The 18,532-nt window shown below is 46.2% G+C and overlaps 1 protein-coding gene across 1 annotated transcript; it reads right to left on the bottom strand.

Annotated features, from left to right (window-relative positions):
* Positions 1–653: 653 nt before the first annotated feature.
* PROSER2 (proline and serine rich 2) lies at positions 654–15,181 on the bottom strand. The gene is made up of 3 exons (XM_063134707.1): positions 14,951–15,181; positions 6,743–6,983; positions 654–5,481 (listed from the first exon to the last, which is right to left on the bottom strand). Exons 1-3 carry the CDS (start codon positions 15,083–15,085, stop codon positions 4,460–4,462), a joined length of 1,398 nt encoding a protein of 465 aa, XP_062990777.1. The 5' UTR covers positions 15,086–15,181; the 3' UTR covers positions 654–4,459.
* Positions 15,182–18,532: the final 3,351 nt, after the last annotated feature.

Below are 18,532 nucleotides of genomic sequence, written 5' to 3'. Positions count from 1 at the left end.
AAAAAAGAACCTTTGGCAATTGGACAGCGCTGGGTGTGCGGGGAATGTATTTTGGCAGGTAGAGCCACAGACCTTCACTCCTGTCCTGTCTTCACTGGATCGTGTGCATGCGCTTGGCTTTTTTTTTTTTTCTCTTAGAAAACTTTCTGCTGCGCATCTGTGCTGGAGAGCAGGAACGCAAAGCCTCTTAAAGTTGAACAAAGTTTGTTTGTTTTTAACGGATCCCAGAACTGTTGTTTTTAAGTGGATACCGTTGTTTTTATATTGTTGTTTTTGATGGTTTTAAATTTTACATACTTTTTAATGTTCACTGCTTTTAACTTTTGTAAACCGCCCAGAGAGCTTCGGCTATGGGGCGGTACATAAATGTAATAAATAAATAAATAAAAATCCAATAAATAAATACATAAATAAATCTTCAGAAATCATGCTCTGTTCTCATCCTTGCAAAGAAACCATGATTACTTACTCTGACTTTTTATGTTAATACACTTTCTGGGGCACTAAGGCTAAAAAAGAAGTTAAAACTGAGATTTGCAGTAAACAGAATTTCCCAGCTGACATCACCTTTTCCGCACTCTTACAGGATAGCAGTGTATCCACAGACCTGCTTAAAGAATAGACCAAAGGCGGAAGAGACAGGACACATTTATTTCAAAGGGTGGATGTAACATCATCTTAGGTCATCAATGGAGAAGTGCAATGATATACATATAAACAATTTTAGCACTCAGAAAGGATCCCTTCATGTAAATAAAACTGTGTGCTCCATTTTAAAGAGGTAAAAGCAAATTAAATACTATTTCTTAAAAACAAATTAATTTATGAGACAGTGTTAACAACCATGAGATATGAAGTTCCTTCACAACTTTCATTGCTAAGATCTAGCTGAAGACATCAGCAATTCATCTAACAGGAAATAGAGGAGTTGGACCCAGTTTTAAAGTAGCCATGCTTCAAGCAGACCCACTGATAAGGTAATCGTGACTAAATTGAGTCCCATTGGTTTCAATGGGTCTGCTCAAAGCATGGGTAATTCTGGATCTGACCCTATGAAAATTCACAGTGGCAAAACTTGCCAAACACAAAGAAGTGTGTCTCGATAAACAAATATCTACACACAACCCTCTCCATATTCAGACTGTTTTGAAAGGAAACCGGTCTTTTGTATTGCACTTAAATTCCACATAAACATGTTCAATTTAACTGTTGGTCTTATCTATATTACAAATCTATGTTGGTTTTATCCTAGTTTTAACTGCCATAGCTTTCACTCCAAGGACCCCGGGGAAATATCATCTGTGGGGAGGCAGCTGGAAATTCCATTAAGAGGTCCTTACACACACACCCATCCTGTTCAAAACAACACCTCCCAGGACGTTCTGAAAAGGAGGAACTATGAAACCAGTTTTGAGTTTGTAGCGTAGACACACCCTCAAATTCAAGCAAAAAGAAGTCATTTGGCTTAAGGAGGTGCAAAACTGACATTTGGGACTAACTTCTGGCATTTCAAGTTATCTTTCAGGTTCCAAATTGGTTTAGAATTACCTAATGGTTGATTTAATGGGAGGGAAGAAAAAAAAAGTTTTGGGGAAAAGGTAGCTTTTGCTAGATATTTCTCCGAATCTAATTTCTAAAAGGAGTGCCTACACTGGAAACACAGCTGCAAGTGTTTTGCTCAAAACACATCTGCATAAACACATTTCTGTTTGAGATAAGCAAGTTACCTTGGAGGTGTTGGTTGCAAGGAGACACTCATTTTGACTGTGTTCAGTAAGAGCAAGAGAAAAGCCATCTCAGGTAGGTACAGAAAACTTAGTGGTACGCTAATGAAAGAGTTGATTTCTATGGCATGTGGGTGCAGGAAAAGACTTACCTGTGCAGGTTCCCATGTGGTCCTGTGTCTCATTCATCTTATGTGCTAGTGACTGAATGCAGTGTTCACATTCCTGGCCAATGTACCAGGGAGAGGCCATAGTTCAGTTGGTAGAGTACGTGCTTTGCATGCTGGGAGACCCAGGTTCAATTTCTACATTCCCCATTTCAATGGGTCACAGGTAGCAGGGCCGGTAAAAACAGGATGATACAGAATAGTTTCATATGCTGAACCCTGCACGGGTTACTTTCATGCTCCCTGGATTTTACATCCATCAGCCTAGTAATAGGGTACACGGCTATTTTTAACCAAGAGCATTCTCAATGTAATACTTTAAAAAAAAAACCCACCTAGCAACAATGACATAAGGTTCCCAGCAGTTAAATTTTAATTGGTTCCTATGGTTTCTTCTGATCTAGACAAATTTAATCATCCCAGTCGACACGCAGCTCTGTTTCCAATGAATGGGGTGGAGGATGTCACGGAAGCGGCTTTCCCGGTGCGATTCTTAGAGCGCTCGTCGCATTGGAAGTAGCGTGAACTACACACTGCAGCGAAGGAGGGTCCTTTTTATCTGCAGGAGCTACTATTGTTGTTTTGGCGTGATGGCACCTGCGCAGCTACTATTAGCTCAGTCTGATCACCACGCCACACATGTGGATTGCAGGTGAACGGTGCATCAGTTTGCGGCATTGATCACCTGCAAGACACTTTCTCTAAAGAACCCTAGACAGGGAACCCGGTCTTCAGGCGGGATATGCTTACATTACAGGACCCCTTCTTTGGGTTCCTACTTCCAGCGCAACTTCACTTATCCGAATCTGAAGCCCGAAAGGAGAGCAAGGGCCGAGAGCAGCCAGATGGGAATCTTGTACTGGCTCTACTTCAGCCCTACTCTGCTAGCAAGCCAGCCTCGCCTCTTGAACAGCCTTCACCAACCTGTTGCCCTGCAGATATTTTGGACTTCAAACCCATCAGCCCAAGCCAGTGTGGCCACTGACGAGGAATGCTAGGAGTTGTACTCCAAGACATCAGGAGGACTCCAAATTGTGGGGGTGGGGGTGGCTCTTCTAGGGCATTACTTCTTGTGGCATTTGGTGACCTGCTCTTTCGCAGGCCTCCATGGACATCAGAAGAGCTCTGCGGATCAGGTCAAGGGTCCAACTAGACCAGCATTCTGTTCACACAGTGGCCAACCAGCTGTTGACCAGGGACCCGCAAGCAGGACACAATGCAACAGCACCCCCCCCACCCATGTACCCCAGCAATTGGTGTATATAGGCTTACTGCTCTGCTACTGGAGGGGCAGGAAGGGGGGAGTCAGATGCTTTAAGAGGAGGCATGGGAAGAGAATACTCCAGACCTGATGCAATGGTGTGCCTAGTGCAGAGGCAACACCGAGTGGAAGCCAGCTCCCAGCCAGCCTTTCACAGCCTGGTGCCCTCCAAGCTTTTTGGACTACAGCTCCCAGCATTCCTGGCTGCGGCTGATGGGATCTGCACCCCAAAAAGAGGGCACTGAGGGAAGGCAGCGCTTTAATACAGCCACCCCACGCAGTCCGCAGTTCCATGAAGCCAGTGAACAGGAATGCAACCATGTCTAGTAGCGTTTACTACACAGCAGCTGTGTTTTGCGTGCATTTGGACAAAATATGTTCTCAGACACACGTAAGGCATCTGGGTGGCCACTGAAGGAAACAGAATGTCTGCCTGGATAGATCCTTGGACTGATCCAGCAGGGCTCTTAGGTTCGTTATGAGTGATTTGAGAGAACACAGCCCTGTCTCAAGACTAACATGAAAGCCATTCTCCTCTACCAGCCTTCTCCACCCTGGGGCCTCCCAGATCTTTTGGACTTCAACTCCCATCAGCCCTAGACGGCACGGCCAATGGTCAAGAATGCTGGGAATTGTAGTCCAAAAACGTGCAAGATATCAGGTTGGGGAAGGCTGCCCTAGACAAATCAAAACAGAACAGTGGCAAGTTATCTCCAATACTTTTGGAGTTATTAAATATCATGGAAAACGTTACTATACTCCCACCAGTTAGTCTGCAGAAGAAGGGAGTGTGTGTGTGTGTGTGTGTGTGTGTGTGTGTGTGTGTGTGTGTGTGCATGTGTGGAGTTAAATGTTTGTGGCAACCAGAGATAGCAGCTTTATTATATAATTGACCCTCTTCAGTACGCGTATAGATATAGATATATTAATCCCTATATAATTCATTAGTACCATTTCTTCTGCTTTTGGCTTCATGACTGCAAGAGTCCAAGGAAACTCCATTGCACCCAAGACATATTTGCCATCTACACATATACAGACACACAAATACTGCACAATTAAACTTCATTTAGCAGGATGCCGCTCATTGCAGCCATATGAGCTAATTGTCTTTTCGAAATCCCACGGGCAGCTCCGATAAGCACCGCGATTGAACATCATAAAAGAAATCCACAATGAAAACACAAGCGCGTTCTGGTAAGTACATATTTCCTTAGCCTGCAGGAGAAACAGAACTGTCATTTGATCTCAATGGAAACAGTCGACTGGGGCAGAAGCTCTCCCCCATCCCATTAGCATCCTTCCGGCTACTCTTTGAGCAGCCCGAGTTTCCGCAACGCCTCCCTCCTAGCTTCTTCTGTTGACCCACGGCCAGAGAACTGTACCGTTATGCCTTGGGGTCTCAGTCCTGTGGGTCTTGGCAGTGAGCCAGACCTCCTCCTCAAATCCAGGCTGAAGTCCAGATGCCGGTGGTTGTAGAACCTCTCAGCGACGTTCTGCCGAGCGGGCTTACCGTCCACAACGTCAGCGTCCGGTTTGAACGTCACCGTTTTGCTCACACTCGGGAACAGAGTGGATTCTCGTTTTAAGATCTCGTGAATGTTTCGACAGCCATTCGATACGGCCTGCGCCTCTTCTGTTTTTTCATCCTTCGATGCAGGAGCATTTAGAGACGGGTCCAGTTGGCTTTGACCAAGGCTTTCTTCCACCAGTCCTAGCCTGCTCAAGGCCTCGTGCCTCGCTTGCTCCGACGGCAAATCTCTTAATGACGCACTCCTGCTGTGACCCAAGAGTTCATGCTTCTGAAACCGCTCTTCCGGCTCACTTATTAGGAAGGAGGAACCGTTGACGTTTGCCAACACCTGAGCTTTGCGCTCTTGGACGTTGACCGCCGCCTTCCAAATGGTCTTGTTGAACTCCCTTTCAGTGGCGTTGGTGATGCTGATGTTGCTCGGAAACCTTTGGGGCTTGGGCGCGACTGGGGGGGGCACAGATTGTCTGACGGGCACGAAACGCTCCCCGTTACGCAAGGGGGAAGAAGCGGGCGCGCTCCTCCTTTCGGAAGACCTCCTTTCCTTTGGAGAAACGGGCAAGGAAGAACTCCCCTCCACCTGCTTCTCCGATATTTTCTGGGCGATAACGAGAGGAGTGGGGATAGAGCGGAAGAGTTTGGGGTGCTGCACTGGGGGCGGAGGAGGAAACACCTCGTAGACTGGCAATGGAGGTGCTGATGGTAGCACAGGAGGAGGGGCGTCGGCACAGGCCTCCTCGTCGGGCGGCTCAATGAACTCCAGCTTTGCGTTGCCCAGTTTCCAAGCCTCCCCTGGGACTGGAAATAAACAGAAAAGACATCAGATTATTAGAACTGCTTTACATGTTACCTGGAGCAATGTAGTTCCAACCTATGAAAGGACCCTCTGCTGGCTTGCAACGTAACTGACTTCAGCCCCTTCATAGAATCATAGAATCATAGAATTGCAGAGTTGGAAGGGGCCTACAAGGCCATCGAGTCCAACCTCCTGCTCAATGCAGGAATCCACCCTAAAGCATCCCTGACAGATGGGTGTCCAGCTGCCTCTTGAAGGCCTCTAGTGTGGGAGAGCCCACAACCTCCCTAGGTAACTGGTTCCACCGTCGCACTGCTCTAACAGTCAGGAAGTTTTTCCTGATGTCCAGCCGGAATCTGGCTTCCTTTAACTTGAGCCCGTTATTCCGTGTCCTGCACTCTGGGAGGATCGAGAAGAGATCCTGGCCCTCCTCTGTGTGATAACCTTTTAAGTATTTGAAGAGTGCTATCATGTCTTCCCTCAATCTTCTCTTCTCCAGGCTAAACATGCCCAGTTCTTTCAGTCTCTCTTCATAGGGCTTTGTTTCTAGACCCCTGATCATCCTGGTTGCCCTCTTCTGAACACGCTCCAGCTTGTCTGCATCCTTCTTGAATTGTGGAGCCCAGAACTGGACGCAGTATTCTAGATGAGGCCTAACCAGGGCCGAATAGAGAGGAACCAGTACCTCACGTGATTTGGAAGCTATACTTCTATTAATGCAGCCCAAAATAGCATTTGCCTTTCTTGCAGCCATATCGCACTGTGGGCTCATATTCAGCTTGCGATCTACAACAATTCCAAGATCTTTCTCGTTTGTAGTATTGCTGAGCCAAGTGTCCCCCATCTTGTAACTGTGCATTTGGTTTCTATTCCCTAAATGTAGAACTTGGCATTTATCCCTATTAAATTTCATTCAGGATCCTTGATCAGGATCACCTTCAACAGGAGGAATACAGAACCCCCCCTTCTCCATCTCTCAGAGAAAGTGTTGATTTGTTCATTGAGCACAGACTCACGCCCTCAACCAGGAGTGTGCAACCTTTTTGGCCTCAAGGGCCACAATGGCGGCACAACCCAGGGGGCAGTACATGCTCTCATACGCACACACAGAGCCCGGGGATTCCCTTGCTTGCACTAGCAACCTCAGGCAGTGCTGTTTCAGTGGCGGCAGATGCAGGGCGGTCTAGCAGTTGCCAGAAATAGCTTGGCAGGTGACATGCTGCCATTCTTCCGCCCTGTGATCAACCAGCCATCCCATTCTACCTGGTTCTGTGACCCCGCTAGGAATGTGATCTTGAGCCGACTGCACCAAGTCGATGATATCTTCAGACTCTGAATGGCTGGACACGTTCTCGTCCGTTGACCTCGGAGAGTGGCAATGGATGCCACTATCATGGAGAGCTTGTTCCTCCAAGTCATCTTCCAAAGCATCAATGGTTTCTTCAAAGAAGAGGAGGACATCCTTTTCTTCGTGGGTTAGATATTTCAGGGTCTCATCCTCCTCCTAAGATTTAACAAAAAGAGTGGGGGGTTATATATAAAGACAGTTAATAAATACACACCTTCCAAACCAGTTCTTGAATCCAAATCCTAGGGAACTTCCAAACAAATTAAGGGCCAGACACAAAACCACTTCCTAGACAGTTTGATTTCTTCGGTATTTTGAACAAGACCAAAGTCATCTCATTTACACAGCAATGTGATTATCTCAGGTCCAGTTTGTTCCCATACAACAAAAGGGGGAATTATACTTGCTACATTTCAAGATGGAATTTGCAGGAGGTGAGAGAATGGACACTTTTGGCCAAAGCATAACAAACAGGCGTTGGAAGTTTCCTCGAGCTGACTTAAAACCAGACAAGGAAGAAAAATTCTCCCCAGAAGTCTCCTACCACTCCCATGTGCCTAATGGAAGTTTTAAACGTTGCTTTACATTTTACTTTTAAGCTGGCTTCAACAAATCCGCTTACTGCAGCTAGCGCGGCATCACCCCCTGGCATGTAAGTTGAGTGGCCAGCCTTGCTTTCATCTTTGAAGCTGTAACGGTGGTGGGGATTGATCCCTCCCAGCTCCAAGACTGGGAGGACAGCTGGGGATGGCTTGGCAGATACACGGCCAAGGCGTCCAAAGAACACTTGGTCACACAGGGCCAAAGCACCCAATCCTGACACCACCCACCCACCAGATGGCTATCATTTTTGGCTGCTGGAAAAGCCAACCCAAACATTGTAAAACCTTGACTTTCGGAAGAAAAGCCTTGAAAAACGTAAGAAAAATCCCATCACAAGCCAGCCAGATGTCTCTGGAACCTCACTTTCTCTTCCACCTGGACTCCCCAGCACCAAGTGCTCAAGAGGTTCACTGCCTCGGAACATCGGACTTTCCTTTCAGTCATCATGGATAAAAGGTGGCAGACCTCCCTTCCATTAAATTTGCTAACCATTCCTTCTACTTCTGATGTTCAAGCTGTAAGTGCCGCTGCTTAAGTAGCCAAAATAAGCCCTCCCTGAGGTTTGCAGAAGTATGACATTTTTTAGTGGGGAGGGGGACCCAGAAAACTGAAAAGGGTTTTGTAGAATTAGAAAATATATTTAGGGGGAAACCCGTGAAGGGGGGAACCCCCCCAAAAAATTGCAGTTCGGTAGTTCACCATGGAGGGCAGATGCACACGGTTCCAGCGTTCCTGACCCCTACAGTCATGCAGTGAAAAACATGGCACAAACGGAATTCAACCCATGCCTCCCTGTCCACTGAACTAAGGGTGGGTTAACTTCAGGTTTATTGGATCTACTTTCTGTGTTTTTTACTAGAACCCAATGATCCACCAACCATGATCTTAGCCAAAAGGCTAGGCTTGGACAACACAATCAGTAGTTGAGTGTGGGTTGTTGTTGAACCATGGGTTGGTTGTTGAACCCTGCGTGTTGTCTGAACCCAGGTCGTTTTTCGCAGGGTGGCTTGCTAACCATGCAGTTTGGCTTATTTTTCCTCTAACAAGCCACTTTGAGGACCTATGGTTTGTTGTGGGGTTGTTCCGGGTGGTTCACAAGCCACACTGCACATTTAACAAGCCACCCTGTGGAAAATGTCCTGGATTCAGACAACACGCTAACCCACAATTCAACAACAAGCTTCCACTTAAGGGCTTGGGGGAAGAGAAACACTTTTCAAAACTAACTGAGCTACTACGAGTTACACAAAGCCTTCAAAGTCTAGGTGGGGAAATTATTTCCAATTTCTTGCAATCAAAGTGTCGTAGACAGCAACAAATAAATATACTGTACAGGGTGGAGAAACAATTGGTGCAGACAACAAATTACTAGGTCTCTGGGAAGGAGGAACCTGATATTTTTCTAGCCCTAATCCAATTGAGAAAGAATGTGCGAATCTGCAAAACGCATTCCAGCTGCCAAAAACGAGTTGTGCGCTATCTAGAGATACCCATGCTTTTGAACTTGCATAATGGAGAGTAGCGATTGGCATTATCTTCGGATAAAAAATAAAATAAAACAAGGGTGCTCCTATTGCAAGTTATCCTGAAGGCTGTCATCATGAGCGAGGGAAAGTTATTTAACAGAACATGTTGGCTTTGACAGCAGTATCTGTCATAATAAAACCATTTCCACTATCATCAACTCCACAATGATTAACAGGTCTTAAGAAATCTTCCCTTGAGTTCATTCACATTCACTTTCTCTCTCTCTCTCTCTCTCTCTCTGCTAGGGATGCAGCAAACCTCTATGTTTTTTGTCTCCCAGGAATTATAGTTACATGTTCACAGCTGTGGATAAGCAGGGGCAGCTCTATATTAGGGGTGGCTCTATATTGGGGGTGAATGGGGCAGTGACCACCTCCCCCACGGTCAGAGGAACACCTCCACAACCAGGTACTTTTGCTCCAGTGCACGGCTTGCAGCTGCCAATTGCCTCACATGATCTTAGAATCATAGAATAGTAGAGTTGGAAGGGGCCTAGAAGGCCATCGAGTCCAACCCCCAGCTCAACGCAGGAATCCAGCTTAAAGCATCCCTGTCAGATGGCTGTCCAGCTACACCTTGAAGGCCTCTAGTGTAGGAGAGCCCACAACCTCCCTAGGTAACTGGTTCCATTGTTTTACTGCTCTAACAGTCAGGAAGTTTTTCCTGATGTCCAGCCAGAATCTGGCTTCCTGTAACTTGAGCCCATTATTCCGTGCCCCTCACTCTGGCTAATCGAGAAGAGATCCTGGCCCTCTAACCATAACCCTATCATGTCTCCCCTCAGTCTTCTCTTCTCAAGGCTAAAAATGACCAGTTCTTTCGGTCTCTCCTCATAGGCCTTTGTTTCCAGAACTATGATCTTCTCCTGCCCTCCTCCCACAATCTCAGTAGAATATTGAGAATCTGGCCCGTCCTCTGCCCCACTATAGATGGGGTTGCACTCCCCCTAAAGGATTGGGTTCGTAGTTTGGGCACCTCCAAACTATGTTCCTGCACTGTCACTTGAGGCACTTGTGAACTCAGTGGCAAAGAGCACCTTTTATCAGCTTAGGCTGGTATACCAACTGCATCCTTCTCTGGACAGAGATAGCCTAGCTACAGTTATCCATGCTCTCATAATGTCTTGTTTGGATTACTGCAATGCGTTATATGTGGGGCTGCCTTTGAAAATGGTCCGGAAATTTCAACTGGTATACAAAACAGGGCAGCACATTTATTAACAGGAACTGGCCAATGAGACCACATCACGCCAGTCCTTTTCCAACTTCACTGGCTGCTAATACAGGTCCGGGCCCGATTCAAAGTGCTGGTATTAACTTTTAAAGCCTAAATGGCTTGAAGCCAGGCTTTCTGAAGGAACGGCTCCTCCCATATGTACCTGCCCGGATCCTAAGGTCATCCTCAGGGGTCCTTCTCCGTGAGCCCCTGCCAAAGGAAGTGAGGCAGGTGGCTACCAGGAGGAGGGCCTTCTCTGCTGTGGCACCCCGGCTGTGGAATGAGCTCCCTAAGGAGGTTCGCCTGGCACCTGCACTATATTCTTTCAGACGCCAGGTGAAGACCTTTTTATTCTCTCAGCATTTTAACAGTCTATAAATTCAATTTTAACTTGGCTGTTTTAAATTTGTATTTCTGCACTGGTGCTGATTTTATCCTGGTTGTGCTTTTATATTGTATTTTATATCATGTTTTCTACTGTTTGTTTTATACTGAATAGTTTTAGTTTTTGTGAACTGCAGAGGGAGCTTCAGCTATTGGGCAGTATAGAAATGCAATCAATCAATCAATCAATCAATCAATTGTAGACTTCACAGGCATGTAGTGCTGTTGCCCAAAGAAGCCAAGCAGCAACTGAACGGCATGGGCGGTACAAGAATACTGATTAGCGCTCTAGCGTACCATTTTGGACCTAACCCCATGCAATCAGGATTAACTGTCCCAACCCTTACAAAAACAGTGTATCTGTTTTTGCAGACAAATGTCCCTAACATGCAATGCTGCTTTTAGGTGAGGAATGGAAATCTGATGAGGGAGAATGGGAGGATCCAATAGTTCGCTGGTACTTCTACAGATTCTCTCTCTCACACACACACCTTAGAGATGTATAGTTGTTGGGGAACCTTTGACCCTCTAGATGTTGTTGTGATTCCAGGTTCCAACAGCCCCAGCCAGCATAGCCAATGGTCAAGGATGATAGGGGTTGTAGTCTTTCTTGTGGGCTTCCCATGGGCGCTGGTTGGCCACTGGGTGAATAGAACGTTGGACTAGATGGACCCTTGGTGTGACCCAGCAGATCTCTTCTTATGTTCCAACAAAATCCAAAAAGGGTCACAGGCTCCCTTCCCCTGAAGTACACTCTTATTTTGGGAGAAGGTAAATTTTCCCACACCCCTCAGACAGAACTCTAATGGAGCACCATAAGAACATACATAAGAAGAGACCATCAAGGGTCCATCTACTCCAACACTCTGTTCACACAGTGGCCAACCAGCTGTCAACTCAGTTCCCACAAGCAGGACATGAATGCAACAGCCCCATCCAACGCATGTTCCCCAGCAACTGATGTATATAGGCTTACTGCCTCGGATACTGGAGGTAGCACACAGCCGTCAGGACTAGCAGCCGCTGAATTCTGACTGAGACTTTATACCACTACATCCATCATTTCAGCTTCCGATGTGAAATGCATAATTGTTCCCACCCGCCTACGCATTAACTCAAAACACACGCAAAAACACTGTCACGATTTATAAGCACACAAAATCTGGAATTCCACTGTAATTATAAGATTACAAAACTGGAAAAGCAACGTTCCTCACCTCAGCCACAGACAGCTTTTATTATGCATCTGCTGTTTAAGACAAATGGCCCAGAAATGGCCAACATGGTGTCATTGTCCCACCCCCCTCGGAAACAACTCAATTGTTGTCTTAAGTGGCACACTGTGGACTTTAATTGCTGTTCTTAAAAGCTATTTTATGGAAGGTAATACAGATAGAAGGGCGGGTGGAAGCCTGCCTTCCAGTTATGTGCTCAGGGTTAAGTTTCACTCTGGAATCTTGGCTCGAATCCCCGTAGATTTGCAGTTTTGAATTTACAGATTTTGGCCTACTCCCAAAGCTTGTGTTTGGCTCAATGTCTGAACCCTGCACAAACCATCCACTCTTACATGCTTCTGCCCTACCCGTTTTCTCTGGTAGTGCTTGGGGCATTGGCGTCCTCAAATCCTGATCAAATATTTTTAAAGCATCAACTTCCTCAAAACCGGAAGAGATGTTTTAAATCAAAAGGTTTGATCCTTATGAGAATCACATACACAATCTGGTTAACTATTTCGGTGAAACAATGAGATACATTTTTTTTAGAAATGTCTAAGACCTGAATTCAACACCTCATAGGAGCTTTACAAAGAAGATAGCATGTCTCAGCCTAGAAATGGGTCACGGCCTAGATATGGGTCAAAAGGGAAAGAAACAACAGAATTCCCAGCCAGTCCTGCAGTCCCTAAACATGGCTAAATATCCAATCGGAAGCCCAACCTTCCTCTTTGAAGAGATGGCCAATGGCCATTTCAAGTAGACCGTGAAGGGTCAACGCTACAGCTTTATAAGACTATGAAAGAACTTGTACAACACACGGTCAAAAGGCACATTAAATACGTAGTATGTCATTCTGTTTGTGTGTGTTTTTAATTCAAAAGGAAGCACAGGGGGCCTGATAGAGATCTAGGCCACAATGAATCAGGAGAGGAGATATAATACTTTCCTTCCCCGCTCTAACTCCCCCAACGGCAACAGAAAAAGAGATCCCATTAGAACCATGATAGAGGTGTACAAAATTATGCATGGTGTGGAATATGTGGAAAAGGAGACATTTTTCTCCCTCTCTCAAAATACTAGAACATGGGGTCATCCCATGAAGCTGATCGGTGGGAGATCCAGGACAAATACAAGGAAGGACTTCTTCACACAGCGCATAGTTAAATTATGGAACTCAATACCACAAGATGTAGTGATGGCCACCAATTTGGATGGTTTTAAAAGGGGGTTGGATAAATTCCTGGAGGCAATCAATGGCTACTAGCTCTGATAGTTGTGTGCTATTTCCAGTATTCGAGGCAGTAAGCCTGTGTGCACCAGTTGCCGGGGAACATGGGTGGGAGGGTGCTGTTGCAGCATGTCCTGCTTTGTTGATCCCTTGCCAACAGCTGGTTGGCCACTGTGTGAACAGAGTGCTGGACCCTTGGTTTGCTCCAGCAGGGCTCTTCTTACGTTCTTATGTTCTTAATGGGATCTCTTTGTACTATTGTTAAGTACTGCATGCATGTATACATGGGGTGGGGGAGAATTTCAGGGAGGCTGGGGAGGGGAAGAATTAAACATCCCTTCCCCATGTGCTGTAGATCTGATCTGATCTAGACCTTGTTGTTTACTTTTGAGTAAAATGAAGATAGAGAGTTACTTACTATTGGTCTCAATGGAGATTTTCCTTTTCTTTAAAACCACGTGTATGTGGTTGGAAAGACACCGAACTTTGGGAAGCAAACAGGTAGGAGGGGAAGGCTTAACCCTCCCCTCCCGGTGCAAGCTGGACTCAATCCAAATTGGGATCATGCGCTCTTACTCTAAAGTAAAGAATCTCAGCTTCATCTACAAGCCACGTGATTTAACGCAATGCGTAGCATAACCGGAAGGCAGACACAATGGATGAGGACTCGGCCAATGCCACGTTTTATCAGCCCTCTTGAAAATTCACATTCACAACAAAATGGTTAGATGAGCGTAGCGGCCATCTCAGGGCCAAACCGGACGCCACAGAGCAGCCTCATCTGTCGCAATCCTGTCCCACTCACATATCAAGCAAGGATACACTCCCAGAGAGGGTTAAAGCCCTGGTTTAAGGTGCTTCTGAACACGGCCCGGCTTTCTGGCTTAACCACCATGATTAAAGCTGTGGTTTAAGGTGTCTTCTGAACGGGGCCAGAAAGTTTAGTTCAAAATGCTTAACCACTTGGGCTTAGCATGTCATCTGAACATGGTCATTGTGTATCGATAATCCAATTGATTGGTTTCTATTAAACTCTCGCGTCTGCAGCCTTTTACACTGCTCATACTTTACTTTCTGTCTACCAACAGCCAACAGCAGCAGAGGTCAAGAGAAGAAGACAGTGATAGGTCATGAGAGGAGAAAACTGATGGGCTACTATACCTGTCAGACAGTTTAGTTACCAAAGCAGGTTTGCAGCACGGCGGAAGACCTGGTTTTTTTTATCTTACATTTGTTCCCAACTTAAAGGAATCTTAGTCAGCCTGGCTCATCTCCCCTCACAGGCTAGCAACGTGCGGGCATGCGATAACCACTCTTTATGGAAATTGCAATAGTTCTTCGGAAAAACCACCACCACCAAATGCTTACCGTAATTAGGCATTATACACCAAGGAAGTCAAAACAGGAACAGAGCTGTTTACATAGCCTGAGGCAACACAGTCATCTTACTTAAGGATGAGGAGTATGTGGAAAAGCTGCCTAGCCAGCAAGTACGTACGCGGGCAAAAGGCAGCCGCGTATGTCATAAGAACCTACGAAGCGCCATGCTGGATCAGACCAAAGGTCCATCGCGTTCAGCATTCTGTTCGCACAGTGGCCAACAGGCTGTTGACCAGGGACCAACACAGCAAGACATGGTGCAACAGCACCCTCCCACCCATGTTCCCCAGCAACTGGTGCACACAGGCTTACTGCCTCAAATACTGGAGAGAGCACACAACCATCAGGGCTAGTAGCCATGGATAGCCTTCACCTCCAGGAATTTATCCAACCCCCTTTTGAAGCCATCCAGATTGGTGGCCATCACTAGCTTGACCTTCTCAAAGTAGCCCACCAACATGACAAGTTGCCAACAAGGACTCTCTATTGTGTCAAATGACTGCCAAGTAATCCAACAACCACACAGGACAGAAATAAAGCTAAAGAAGACCGTATCTCCAGGCACTTACCAAGGTTGAACTCCTTCGCCTCGGGTGACTTTTCCCACTCTCCAGGCAATGAGTTTTTTCGAAGCTACCAAACTTAACCTCCGGAGGAATTTCGCACACCATTCCTGAGAAGTCCGACATCATGTTCCTCGGCATCCCACCGCCTCAAAGAGCAAGCGCACGTCTTCCGAAAGGGAGTCTTTTCGCTAGAGAGTACGGAGCGCTTTCTTGACGGCTCACACAAAAAATCCCTTGTGCATTCTGCAATGAATTGAGAAGAAGAGATGGAAAGAATGGTCATTGGATCTGAAAGCCCAACTTCAGACATTTACAGCTCTGGAACGAGATCATGAAAAGTTTTAGTAGGTTACTCTGTGCCTTGACCAGGAGTCTGATCAACAAACACAGCGATATTGGACCACTTTCAGCCAGAGTTCGAATTCTGTTTTGGAGAAGCTCTTGGGAGTGCACATTCCAGTGGCAGGTGGAGCTGACGACAAAGGGGGAGGCCAGAATACCAAAAATAGCAGCATATTTTAGTTTAAAGCTTTTACGCTCTGTAACTAAACGTTAAGAGAAAGATCTCAAACTTTCAGAATGGGTGGTAAGCTGGAAAAAAAAAAGAAGCTGGGATACCCCAAATAATTGGGGGGGAAAGGGGCATACCCATCTATGGACAGCTGATTTTGGACTTGCAGAGGGTTGGATTTGGCCACCAGGCCTGAGGTTCTGTATCTCCCCCCTCCAAATTAACAGATTTTATTATGGAGTTTGCATTTGTGTTGTACCCCACCTCGATCCAGAGGGAAGGCGGGTAACAAATAAATATATTATTTACTTTATTTATTAAATAAATAAACATTGCTCTAGGAGCTTTACAATAAGTATACTCGGAATAAAAGAACGATAAATTAAACAATAAAAAACTTATCAATGTGCCAACACAGATTATATTGATTTATTTCCATCCTAGTCCACTCACAGAAACATTCCACATATAATGGGCACTCAGATCAACCTACTGCTTTTTCACCTAAGGCTTTTTCACATCCGTGCAGCCACAAACAATGGCCAGCTGCAGACGAGACGGATTAGTGAGCTGCTTTAGACCATTTCGGACCTCTGGATCATCTAGCTAAGTATCAACGTAAGAAGTGCCATGCTGGATCACACCAAGGGTCCATCTAGTCCAGCACTCTGTTCACACAGTGGCCAACCAGCTGTCAACCAGGGACTCACAAAGCAGGACATAGTGCACCAGCACCCTCCCACCCATGTTCCCCAGCAACTGGTGCACACAGGCTTACTGCCTCGGATACTGGAGGTAGCACGTGCTTTGGTATCACCTACCATAGGGATCCCCAACCATTTTGGGTCAAGGGGCACATTTGAAATTTTGATAGAATGTCATGGGCACTCTCACAAAATGGCTGCCATGGTGGAGGTTCCCCCCCCCCCATTCATACAATGGCTGCCACAGTGGGCATGGCTGGTCACAAAACACTCATTTCCCAAAAGGCCAACTGGTGAGACTCAACGAAAAGTAACTTGCTCAAGAAACTAAGTGAAGATGGGTTCTGAGCTCTGAAAACAAAACAAAAATCCCTCTGCTAAACTCAAAAACGGATGGTGCTGCAGGGCAGGACTTCCCTTGTAGTATGCCAGCTTCCCACTAAAAATAATAATTTAAAAACCTGAAGAAATAAAAGGTGGACACCAAGAGAGGAGCTGGAGAGATGTGACACTGATGCCCACAGGTTTCAGGTTGGAGATCCCAGGGGGCCTTTCTCAGCCCTACCTGGTGTAGTGGTTAGAGTGTTCGGACTAGGACTGGAGCCATGAAGCTCCCTGGGGTGATTTTGGGCCGGTCACCAACTCTCAGCCCAACCTACTTCACAGGGTTGTTGTGAAGATAAAAATGAAGAGGAGGAGAGCCACGCAGGTAGCCTTGCATCGGTTGCAGGAGGGGAAAAGGTTGGATAAATATATAACAAATATATATTTAAAAAATTAACCTGGGACCCTCTGCATACCAAAGCATGTGCGCTACACCACAGAGCTATGTCCCAACAGGTATTATCTTCAGTAATACCAGGAGCTGCATTTTATTATTTATTTTATTTATTATTATTTTATTACATTTATATACCGCCCCACAGCTGAAGCTCTCTGGGCGGTTTACAACAATTAAAAATGCTAAACATTAAAAGTATACAAAATTTAAAAACCATCAAAAACATAAAAAACAGTATAAAAACAACAGTATCCATTTAAAAACAACAATTCTGGGGTCCATTAAAAACAAATTTAACGTTGTTAAATGCTGTTAAAATGCCTGGGAGAAGAGAAAAGTCTTGACCTGGCGCCGAAAAGATAACAATGTTGGCGCCAGGCGAGCCTCGTCGGGGAGATCGTTCCACAGTTGGGGGGCCACTACCGAAAAGGCCCTCTCCCTTGTTGCCATCCCCCGAGCTTCCCTCGGAGTAGGCACTCGGAGGAGGACCTTAGATGTTGAGCGCAGTGTATGGGTAGGTTCATGTCGGGAGAGGCGTTCCATCAGGTATTGCGGTCCAAAGCCATTCTAGATCTCAAGTAGCTGCTTAATCCATCTTCACACCAGGTGGGCCGAAATCTGTCTCATGGCCCTGCCCAGCAAGCTCCCTTCCCATGGGGTCTCAACTTGGGGTCCCACCATCCCCACATCATGGCGGTGTGAAACGTCCTCCCATATCCTATCTGCTCCCCAATGTCTGACTCCTAAGGAAAATCTCGCAAGGGAAAGCAACCTTGCTGCAATGTCTTCGCCTCAACAGGATGCCAGTAGAATTGCCTAGGTAACCAGCCCCGGTTCGTATTAGAACAGCAGCCCTCTGAGATGGAACAGCAGGTTGGCAGGAAGCTCTCCTCTCAACCTTCAATCACATTAAAAATTAAAGTTATTCACAACAGGGCTTAAGCAGTGGGTAGTCACGCCGCTATTATGGAGGTATTAGTGGCCTCTGCATAGACAGCCAGGAAGGGGCTGATTGCAGACAGACCGACGGGGTCTCCTACTGTTTAACTTTCAGAGGAATATCTAGGCCACACTGTCATCCCACTCCAACGGAGAACCAGCCACAACAACAGGTTTTGATTCTCCTGCAGAGTTCTCTCCAGGCGGTTAAGACGTTTTCGTTCACACAAGCAGTGGCATTTTCAGGAACAGCGTGGAGAGGTCCTTCTGACACAGAGCCTTCCCCAACTTCCAGATGTGCAGGCCCACAACAGCAGCCATGGAAGCTGGGACCAGGGATGGATGAACAAGGGATAAACAAAATCACTCTCCGGACACGCCTCTGTGCTCTTCATGTGCCAGATTCCCATTTAGGATCGCTTCACGCGTACAAGAAACTTGTGCAAATTGAGCAGCGACCGAACGTGAGATTTGCACGAGTCTCCCCAAACATGCGTGAATTTCCTCCATAGACTAAAACGGGGCTGATTCAGTCTATTGAGGAAATTCGTGCAAATCGGGAAATTCGTACAAATCAAATTGGGAATCGGGAATGAGATGAAGGCGAGCACGTGTTCGGCAATTTGCAAATACTTTCTGCTGACACACGC

Source organism: Elgaria multicarinata, chromosome 9 (assembly GCF_023053635.1).
Source record: "Elgaria multicarinata webbii isolate HBS135686 ecotype San Diego chromosome 9, rElgMul1.1.pri, whole genome shotgun sequence".
Taxonomy (NCBI): Eukaryota; Metazoa; Chordata; class Lepidosauria; order Squamata; family Anguidae; genus Elgaria; species Elgaria multicarinata.
Note: the sequence above shows the minus strand (reverse complement) of the source record. Positions and strands in the feature narration are given on the sequence as shown.